An 11,180-nucleotide genomic window follows, 5' to 3' on the forward strand; every position below is an offset into this window, starting at 1 on the left:
CATTTCTGGAGAAGCTCAATGTGCTCATCAGTTTGTTACCGACCCAGCCAGCATCTGTTCCTGGGACGGCTTCGGTGCCTGGCGGGGCACAGAATTCTCCCCCGTGGTCGTTGCCAGTTCCAAGTAGGAGGAAGCTCCACTTAGTCTGGCAGACGCAGAGGCTAAAGTCCCCCATCCAGTTTTACCAGTGCCTGCAACTCTGGATGAAAGCTGAGCATCTAAGGACCCATCCCCTGTAGTTTACAGTGTGGATGAGGACCCCTGGGGGGATGATTCTTTGGAGTCGTCCTCCGAGGGTCTTCCATCAGACCTGTCTTCTCCAGAGTAGCAAACGAAGTCTCCATCTGAGGACTTGACCTTTGCAGAATTTGTGTGGGTGATGGCGGAAGCTGTTCCATTTCATTTGTTAATGGAGGAGGATGCCAGGCACAAAATGCTCGAGATCCTCCAGTTCATGGAGCCTCCTAGCAAGATTGTAGCTGTCCCAGTGCACAAGATCCTTAAGAAGATGCTGCTGAGGAAATGGGAACACCCCCTCCGTGTGTCCCATTCATAAGAAGGCAGACAGGGTCTACTTCATTCAGAAAGCTGCCAGATTTGATAAGCGTCAGCTGCCTCACCAGTCTGTAGTGGTCGAATCCGCCCTCAAAAGGGCTAAGCATTCTCAAACTCATTACTCGGTACCTCCAGGGAAGGACCCAGGGAGTGATGGACATTCTTGGGAGATAGATATTTCAAGGTGCCATTCTCATTAACTGCATTGCTGCCTACCAGATCTACATGAGCCTGTACTCGCAGGACATCTGAAAGCAGGTGTGGGAGGTGACTGAGCAGCTGCCTCAACAGCAGCAGGACACCCTCATGTCACTGTTGCATAAGGGCCTGGAGTGCGGAAAACGTGAGGTCCGAGCAACCTACGATGTTTGAGATGGCATTGAGACTATGGTACCCGCAGAATGGCATGGCTGTGGGCCTCTTATCTCCAACCAGAAGGACAGGTACAACACGCTGACATGCTGTGTACTGGGGAGAATCTCTTCGGGGATAGGGTGAGGGACGCCGTGGCCCAACTTTGGGACCACCATAAAACCATCCAACAACTCTTGCCAGCACTCCATACCCCCCGTTCTCTTCTAGGAGGCCAGTGAGACAGGGACCAAGGAAGTCTCTTTTGCCAAAGGAAATACTATCTTCCGCCCCCTCCCTTCAACACCATCAGGGCTCCAGTGGCTGACCTAGGCAGCAGAGAGCCTCCAAGTCCCAGCTGGCACCTTCATCAACTCCAGGGACAGGGTTTTGACTGGGTCATAGGGAGCATAGGCAAGTCGCCTGAACCCGGGACTTTGGACCCTCCAGTCAGGTGCAGGCTGCGGTTCTTTGCGAACCAGTGGCCTAATATAACGGGTGGGTTCTTGCCATCGTCTGTCAAGGGTATGACCCAGGAAACCAGGGTTCAAATCCCACTGTTGCTCCTTGTGACCTTGGGCAAGTCACTTTATCCTCTGTTGCCTCAGGTACAAAATTACATTTTAAGCCTCTGTGGGGATAGGGAAATACCTATAGTACCTGAATGTAATCTGCTTTGATGTACACTGTGAAGTGCCGAAAAGCGGAATATAAAAAAAAATCTAAATAAATAAAATAAAATTAGGTGTCCTGCCAAATTGCCTTCCGGGCCCATTTTGGGGTCCGGTAGCACATCGGGAGTTACTGCTAGCGGAGCTCTCCTCCCTCTTAATGGCCAGAGCGGTTAAGCCCATATCACCAGTGCAAAGGGTGGAGATTCTCCTCGAGGTACTTCCTGATTTTAAAGAGAACAGGAAAATTCCATCCTATCCTAGACCTAAAGTATTTGAAGTTTCTAAAAAAGAAAAGTTCAAGATGGTTTCCCTGGGTAACTTGATCCCCCTTTTACAAAAAAGGGGACTGGCTATGCTTCCTCGATCTAAAGGACGCATATACTCACATAGAGCTCTTTTCTGGTCACAGGAAGTATCTCCAATTTGTGGTGGGAAAACAGTACTACCAGTACCAGGTGTTGCAGTTTGGATTAGCGTCAGCCCCATGAGCCTTCTCAAAATGCCTGGAAGTGCATGTCTTCCCTTGTCTGGATGATTGGCTGGTCAAGAGCACATCTCAGATAGGGGCAGCCATGTCCTTGTGCTTGACCTTGTGCTCACTAGGGTTCATTCTCAACTACCTGAAGTCCCATTTCAGCCAGTCACCTCAGTTGGACTTCATAGGAGCCTTGCTAGACCCGGCTCAAGCCAAGGCCTTCCTGTCTTGTCAGAGGGCTGTCACCTTGACGACCATCACGGCAGAGATTCAGCAGAACCGAAAGTGTCAGCCTGGCACATGTTGCGAGTGCTGGGCCATAAGGCGCAATCGTCCATGTCACTCCCTTGGCATGTTTACACTTGCGCAGAGCCCAATGGATCCTGAAGTCACAGTGGTGCCAGGCCATTCAGAGCCTACAGAATTGCAGCTGAGTCATCCCGTTTCTCTGGAACTCATTGTCCTGATGGCGGGTACTTTCAAATCTGGAACGAGGTATCTCTTTTCAAAGTCCCCCTACCCAAATTGTCCTAACCATGGATGCGTCTACCTTAGGGTGGGGAGCTCATGTAGATGTTTGCTCACAAACACTTGTCAAATCAGATTCCTGGAGCTTCAGGCTATCAGGTACGTGCTGTGGGCTTTCAGAGATCAGCTGTCCTGATCCAAACAGACAACCAGGAAGCCATGTGGAATATCGGCAAGCAGGGAGACACGGGATCGTACCTCCTATGTCAGGAAGAGGTCCAGATCTGGTCACGGGCCCTGTCCCACAAGATGTTGTTCAGAGCCTTGTTCCTGGCCGGGACTGAGAATGTGGTAGCAGACAGGCTGAGTTTGGTCTTCACACCCTACGAGTGGTCCCTGGACCAAAGTTTAGCGAATCAGATATTCCACCTCTGGAGGAGCTCTGATGTAGATCTGTTTGCATCCCCTTGCAACAGGAAGGTGCCTCTGTTCTGCTTCCTATACAGGTCAGACTGTAAACCAGCCTCTGATGCTCTTGCCCATCATTGGGGCAAGAGTCTTCTGTACATGTATACTCCAAGTCCCTTAGTTGCGAAGACTCTCTTGAAGCTTCAAGCGGACTATGATCCTCATAGCCTCTCATTGGCCAAGACAGGTCTGGTTTCCACTCCTATGGGAATTGTCCATCTGGAGACCAATCAGTCTGGGGCCTTCCCCACATCTCATCACGCAAGATTAAGGCAGGTTGTGGCACCCCAACCTCCAGGCCCTGCTGCTCCCAGCCTGGAAGTTGAGAGATTAATCCTGCAACCACTCGAGCTTTCAGAGGATGTGTCTCGGGCCCTCATGGCTTCTAGAAAGCCTTCCACTAGAAAGTCCTATGGACTGAAGTGGAGGAGGTTTTCCGTGTGATGTGAGCAGAAGGCCCTAGAATCACTCTCCTGCCCCCCACAAAAACTGCTTGATTATCTTCTACACCTATTGGAAACTGGCATGAAAAGCAACTCTGTTAGAGTTCATCTGAGTGAAACTGGCGCATACCACCATGGTGTAGATGGTACGCCCATCTCTGTACGGCCTGTAGTAGTTTATGCGGGGTCTGCTTCAATTGAAGCCTCCTCTAAGGCCTCCCGTTTGTGTCTGGGACCTCAGTGTAGTAGCTCAGCTGATGAAAGCTCCTTTTCAGCCATTGAGCACCTATGACCTGAAGTACCTGACCTGGAAGGTTATATTTTTGGTGGTGCTCACCTGAGTGTGCAGAGCCAGCGAGCTCTGGGCCTTAGTGATTTATTTACCTTGCACGAAGTTTTTTATCCTGACAGGATCCTGCCTAAGGTGGTGATGTACTTCCATCTTAACCAGTCCAATATCCTGCCAACATTCTTTCCCAAGCCCCATTTGCACCAAGGCGAATAAGCACTGCATAGTTTGGACTGCAAGTGAGCCTTAGCTTTCTATATGGTGTGGTCAGAAGCCCATAGAAACTCCACCCAACTTTTTTATTTCTTTTGATAGGAATAGGTTGGGTGCTGCCATTGCTAAACAGACAATATCCAGTTGACTAGCAGACTGCATCTTGTTGGAGTTCCTATCCAAAGCCCCCATTTTATTTCTCATCAAGTTCCTGAAAAGGAATAGGCTCACACATACTGGCATGGAGAGGCAGACAACCCGCATCCAGACAGAGAAACAGATGCACTAAGGCTCCAGTTAAGTTTTAGTAATTTAGCTCTTCCCCCAAGGCTGTAGTAAACTAGTGTGCTGATTATGGGAGGGGGGAGGGTTATTCTTTATGGGGTGGGGGTGGAGATTGAAAGGAGGAGAGAATGTTCCCCTGGGCTAACAGGCCCTTTGTTATTGGGCATGCAGAGAAGAGCTCTGTTGATAAACCAACTTAACCAATTGTTGTATTCCTTTTATGATACATATTGAAAACCTTTACATTTCTGAAGAAAAACTGAACTAATTTCAAACCCATGTGCTTATCAGTTTAACGTGTGTTTTTTATTTTTTTTCTTCTCCCCTCAGCACATCCTGAGCCCTGCTAAGAAAATGCCAAGAATCCCTACCACAGCTGGCCCAGAAGCAGATGTCGTCATTAGTAATGGAGAACATTAAAAATACCCTCCGAGGTGTAGAACAAAATGAAATGAGAAAAGGGATTAATGATGACTTCTTGCTTCTGTTTCTCTAACTTAATCAACCTGTTACATATTGAAATGTTCATGAAAGGCTCTTTATTAAATACTGTTTGCAGTGTAGCAGAGGCAACAAACTTTGTGTGTTTTTGTAACACTAAAAAGCATGAATTGTAATTTTTACGGTTTTTGTGAACAAAAATCTTATCTTAAGATAGAACTGTAATAAAGCACAAGGTCCTATATTTTTGTTTTCCTTCACAAAACCTTTTTTTAATTGGGGAAAATACTGACCTTTGGTTGCATTTGTATTCAGAATAAAATTATAGGCTGTCTAATATCTATTGTGATAATGGCTGAGGTTATCTGTCGCTGGAAGAGCTGAGCTGGACATTAGCCTTGTGCTGACAGTATGTGTAACTGAGTGAGTGACTGGTGCTGCGTTAAGGTATGAGCCTTAGTAGTTTGTAAAACTGAACTGATGTAAAGAATGTTTCATTCCATTGTTGTAAGCTTGAACAATGTGCTTTTTTTGTTTACTATAAACTTTAAAAGCACATCAGTTGTATTAAGAGTCAAGGTAATTGTATTCTTGTTTACAAGTATTGTATTTGTATAATATTGCAAATGTCTGGGATTAGTAACTTTGTTTTTTGTACAGTTGATATTAATTTCATTAAATTGTATAATACAGGAATAATTTAAGCTGTAAAATTGTCATTAATACAGTGAGTACATGAGAATATTTGCAGCACTTGAGTAACTCTGACAAACATATCCCCTCAAACCTGTCTTGACTTTGATAAAATAAAGTTGTAGAAAACCTTCAGTTGCAGATGTGGTGATTTGTAATGATTCTACACAAGCTCAATGTTGTCTTTTAGTTTGAGTTACAATATTGTCTTTCATGTAAACAGGATGCCGGTGTACTTCAGTTTGTATAGGAGCTCCATGGATGTCCTAGCACATTTGTGTAATGCTTGAGCTGTATGAAAAGGGAAAGAACAATATTGCTCAATTATATTTGGGTTAAAGAAGGGATGTTCTAGGAGCAGCGTCTGAGTTGGGACTCCATAGAGACAATCCTATGCTCTAACCAGTATCTCACAATATCCTTATGAGATGCATATATTCTAGATTTTGAAGTTCTCCCCTTGGTTACTCACTCCCTTTTTACTCTGAGTTGCTAATATTGTGAAGCTGCTGCTCTCATAGAATATGTAATGATTGCCCATTACTCACTAGTCTTAAATTGAAGTGAAAGGAGTGGTAGTGTAAGACACTTCTTGAAGCTATAAAAAAAACAAATCGCATCTCTTCATGAGTGAAAGCAATTACTGAAGAATTCTTTCTTTAGATTGTGTAACTCTCTGAGTGCTCAGAATCCAGAAACTGCTGTCAGTGACTTTTCCTAAGGGGCTACTTGCAACATTGGTCAGCGATAACCAGTTAACTGAATTTCAACAGTAATGCAAATTAAAACAAAAAGTATATGAAGCTTCTTGGGTATTTAAAAGTAAAGTTACACCTCTTGTGCTCCTGTATAGGATATACATTTCAGATTTCAAGAAAAGCATCTACAGGATTTCCCTCCCCCCCTCAAATTCTTGTCCAGTTACATTAGTGCTGTAAAAATGTGCTCTGTCTACACTATGTTCTGTACGATGTCCCTTGGCTTTTATTTATTTTTCAATAAACATTTAATGCAATTATAAAGTCTTATATTGTGAGTTTGAAGCAGTCTGTCATTTTATTTTGGCATTTATGGGACACCATGCTATAAAGATTTGCCTACTTATGTAGTTTTTAACACATTATATTTATAGACTACAAGAGCTTTAGCTTTGCTTTTTTTTTTTTTTTTTTTTTTTTTTTTTTTTTTATTTTGGGACTTGTAGTGCCCTGTATTAGTCCCCTGCTGGAACATAGGCTAGAGTGTATAAAAATGGGCTCTCTTCAGTCACTGTAATTCTGATGAAGGCTCCAAATGTACAACTGAAGTGCTGGTATTTAGAAAATTAATTTTTTTTTTTTTAACTTTATTTGATCTTTCCTTTAATGTGGGATATATTGAGTGAATAGTGATGACTCTCATTTAAAAACAGTGTGTGCCCAGTTTTTTTAGTACTACTTATTGCATCAAGCCTAATAATCTATTACATAGGGAGAGACATTTTGGAAACCATGCAAATTGTTTTGACCAGTAAAGTAATAACACAGCAGGGAAATCTAACAGTATGGGTAAGTGCATAAGGGATACAAACAAGAAAAAGGTAATGTTATTAGAGAGGATCCCTAATGAGCAGTGTATTTGGTTCTGGAGTAGGGATGCCAATATTTTACTCAATATAATTTCACTATCTTAAACTGATATTTTTAAATCATTTAACCTTTAGCAAGAAGAAGCAGGAGATGGAAAGGTACAGGGTTGGAACCTGAGCCTGATAGTGAGGTGACAGTGTGAGGCAGAGAGGCAGCAGCAGCTATTGAGGCTTGTCTGATCTGTTAAAGCTGCGTCAGGGGCCATGACCTCTGGGGCCTGACTCCTGCTGTTGAAAGGGAGTTAATATGTTAAATGGAATGGTTCAAGACTAAAATGGTAAGATTATACTTACCAGTTAACTTTTTTTTAAATGATGTTTGGTTTAAAACATGAATAACAGCACACACAAGCAAAATACATTCTAATCGTAACAATTCAATATGCCTTAACATCCCTGTCCCCATCCCAGATAGATGAGACAATTCACACAAACATCTATGAGAGAGAATAACTAGAGTTGCCCTCTCTTATTTAGAAACTTTTATATACCGGTATTAGTGGGGACATCATACCGGTTTACATTTGAACAAAAAAGGCTTGAAAATACATGTTAACAGGGGAAGCGAACTGGGAGGGGGATAACAGGCACAACTCTTAAGATATATATATTGGAAGCTAAACTATAGAAAAGCTCACATAGATGTTGGCCTGTCAGGTAGGGGGAGCTTAGCCTGAAGGGATGGATTCAGCTGAGCAATGAAAGATCCCCATATGCTAGGAAATATTTTGGTCCCCTTACCACCACCACTGCCATGCACCATGTTTTAAAATCTAATAATAATAGATTCTAGCATTTCTGCATGCCAAAAAGAAAAAGTAGGAGCATCTCCCATGACCCGTCTAGCTAGGCTACATCTCCTTGCTATGCAGAGTCCTTTCATCAACAACATCATCTTGCAATCAGTGCCTCATCTGGAACTACTCCCAAAATACAGAGGGACACGGGTTGGAATACTTAACTGCACTTTAACAGGAAAAAACATCCAAACCTGTGCCCAAAACTGCTGTATGGGGGCACAGTCCCAAAGAGCTAGGTTGTAATGTGGCAGTGCGTTCTGAGCACTTTGACAACTCTATGAGCTTCAGCCTAAATGCTCTCTGGGAGATATAATAATTCTGTGGAGAATTCGCAGATGTTTTCTAATCAGGGTGGAAAGTACATTATTGGTTAGCAGAACCAAGCTATTGTAGAGGTCATCGTCCTCTAAGTCTGCCTCCAGATCCTGATTCCAAACCAAAGCTGGTGTGGTCAACACACGATATTTAGTACTCGTACAGCACTGCTAAAGAATGTGTTCCTCCATGATAAAGGCCAAGTAACCTCTGAAAAGGGCCCACAGTAGGGGACAAAGAATCCAGCTTAAGCATTACGAATATAAAACTATGAAGCTGTAAGTAATTTCAAAAAAATCTTTTGCATGAAAATGATCTGGGCAATATGCTTGCTTAGTCCGACAATCAGTGAAGGCATGAAAATTATCCCAACCGGCCCATGATAGACTTGTAAAAAAGGAATTGCAATCGCTGACGGGGAACCGCGGGTTGCCACAGATTGACAACCAAGGAAAAGCCTTCCAGGGCAGAGACAGCATCTTACGCAGTGTATGCCAACCATATTGCATAATATATTGAATAAACATATTACTAGCAATGGAATCAGGCACAACGTCAGCACCAGCATGGAGCAAAAAACTTAAGCTATACGGATGGACAGGAGCAGCTTTCATGCAAATATCTGCAAATGACTCTTTTCCTAACAGCTAATCCTCCATAGCCCATAGGGCACACGCCAGTTTGTAATAATGAATATTGGGGAGCATTGTGAGCGATTTGCAATACAGCAAGCCCCTAATACGACAATCCTTTCAATATATATTTGAGTATGTTGATCAGGGCATAATATTGGGGCTGATGCACTATCATGCGCACAAAAGTACGTCCAACCTGGATGCACATTTTTTGAACGCGTGTACATCCCCCTCTTGGGTACTTAAATGTAATATTCAAATGAGCTGGTGCGCTAAAAAGGATGCGCAATGGATGAATTTCACATCCATGCATCAAGCGCCCAGGAGAAATGGCTGTGCACAGGTAAGGAAACAGACAATTTTCTAAGCCATGGGTTAGGAAAATGGCCGCTGGTAAATTGAGCTTCCCTGTCAAGATTTTTTTTTCATGTTGCAGCTTTCTGTGGTTTCTCCTGTTTAGGATCGCAACGATATTAAGTAGGAGTAACCACAGAAAAGGTGTATTTTTTTGCTTTTCCTGGTATGACTTGGGGTGCCTCAAATCACCAGCTCTGGGCTGGCGTTAATTTTTGAGGGTTAAAATGTGGGCATTGGGAGCACTTTTTTTTTACATTGGAGTACTAGCTAATAGCCTCATCAATATGGCATTTGCATGTGATGAGCACTATTAGCTACATGCCGGTATGGATGCACGTTTTGGATGGGCTAATCCTGATATTGCATTGAGTATTTAGTGGTGCACTGAGTGCCCAATATTTCATCAGTCCCATTGTGTATAAATGTAGAGAGGTTACACATTTAAGGACTGTCCAAGTAGGAGTTACTTAATTGTATTCTAATGTCATTTCTCCTATTTTTGGACTAGATCAGCAATCTTTTATTTCATTCATGACCGCGTTTGATTTGAAGCAAGTGATTTATGGTCCAATCCATAAATTAGGACATATACTAGTTTTGCTACTTTTGTCAAGAAGATGAGAATTCTTTACCTATATCACAAGAATTTCCAGTAGGTTGGACTGATCATTTCTTGATTCTGTTTACTTTGACAAATCGTGTACATGGCAGTATTAAGGTAGACCAGGAATGGGAGATTCGTCCTAGGATGGATCGTGATAAGAGGCAAGGAGTTTGGGATGCACTTAGGGCCAGATTTTAAAAGGGTTACACGCATAAGGTACGCGCATAACCCTTTTAAACCCCCCCTGCGCGTGCAAGCCCCGGGGCTTGCAAAAAGGGGCAGTCGGGGGCATGGCCAGGGGGCGTGGTGTCGGATCGGGGGCATGTTCGGGGGCATGTGGGCGGTCCGGGGGAGTGGCCGAGTGCCCCGACACAGCGGCCTGTGTCGGGGCCTGCCGCGCCGGCGCGCATAAGTTACTACTGCCTGGAGGCAATAGTAACTTTTCGGATAAAGGTAGGGGGGGGTCTAGATAGGGCCGGGGGGGTGGGTTAGGTAAGGGAAGGAAGGGGAAGGTGCGGGGGGGGGGGGGGGGTGGAAGGGAACGGGCAGCGCGCGCTGGGCTCGGCGCGCGCAAGTTGCACAAATGTGCACCCCCTTGCGTGCGCCGACCCCGGATTTTATAAGATACGCGAGGCTACGCGCGTATCTTATAAAATCCAGTGTACTTTTGTTTGCGCCTGATGCGTGAACAAAAGTACGCTCGCGCGCTGTCTTTTAAAATGTACCCCTTAATGAGTTATCTCTGTCTGTTTTACTCTCCTTTAACAAAGGGGTAATTTGCTTCCTTGAAGGAAGTATATGATAAGGAAGCACCAGTTAAGTGAGTTTAAAAAAGAGATGATCAGTACTGAAAACACCATGGGCCAGATTTTCAAAGGGGTACGCGCATAAGATATGCGCGTACTCCCCGAAAACCTGGCCGAAACTCCCCCTGCGCGCGCCGAGCCTATGTTGAGTAGGCTCGGCGGCGCGCGCAAGTCCTGGGGCTTTCCTGGGGGGGGCATTCCGGGCGGCGTGTCGCGACCAGCATGTCATCGGGGGGGGGGGGGGGTGTTGGGGGCGTGTCACGGCCGGCGCATCATCGGGGCATTCCGGGGGAGTGGCCGCGGCCTCCGGACCAACCCCGGACGCGAACAAAAGTACGCATGTGCGCAAATTTATAAAATCTACCCGAATGGCTCTCTGAAGAGTAAAGAAAAAGAGAGAATATTTTTAGGAGAAGAATGAAGATGGCAAAAGTGAAAAAAGGATGAGCACTTGATAGCTTATAAGGCAGCACTGGGTACATTTAGAGGAAAAGGTAGAAGTGGCTAAGAAAACATTATACTGAAACAATAATAAAACCATTGAATCAGCTTTGAATTATTTTATGTTGCAAAATCATTGGTTAATAAACCAATGGGTTATATCAGGGCATGGACAAAACAGGCTCAAGTCACAGACAGCTTTAATTAGAGAAACAGGTATCAAACATAACATAAGTTCTT

At 44.3% G+C, this 11,180-nt stretch overlaps 1 protein-coding gene across 7 annotated transcripts in view; it reads left to right on the forward strand.

Moving 5' to 3' along the window:
• The window catches only part of HMGCS1 (3-hydroxy-3-methylglutaryl-CoA synthase 1), a 92,669-nt gene extending 86,289 nt beyond the window's left edge, over positions 1-6,380 (forward strand). For all 7 annotated transcript variants that reach the window (XM_029577890.1, XM_029577851.1, XM_029577872.1 and 4 more), the window contains exon 10: positions 4,552-6,380. In XM_029577890.1, coding sequence (XP_029433750.1) covers positions 4,552-4,641 — 90 coding nt within the window. In that variant the 3' untranslated portion in view covers positions 4,642-6,380. The remainder of the gene's footprint in view (positions 1-4,551) is intronic.
• Positions 6,381-11,180: the final 4,800 nt, after the last annotated feature.

This window comes from Rhinatrema bivittatum, chromosome 1 (assembly GCF_901001135.1).
Source record: "Rhinatrema bivittatum chromosome 1, aRhiBiv1.1, whole genome shotgun sequence".
Classification (NCBI taxonomy): Eukaryota; Metazoa; Chordata; class Amphibia; order Gymnophiona; family Rhinatrematidae; genus Rhinatrema; species Rhinatrema bivittatum.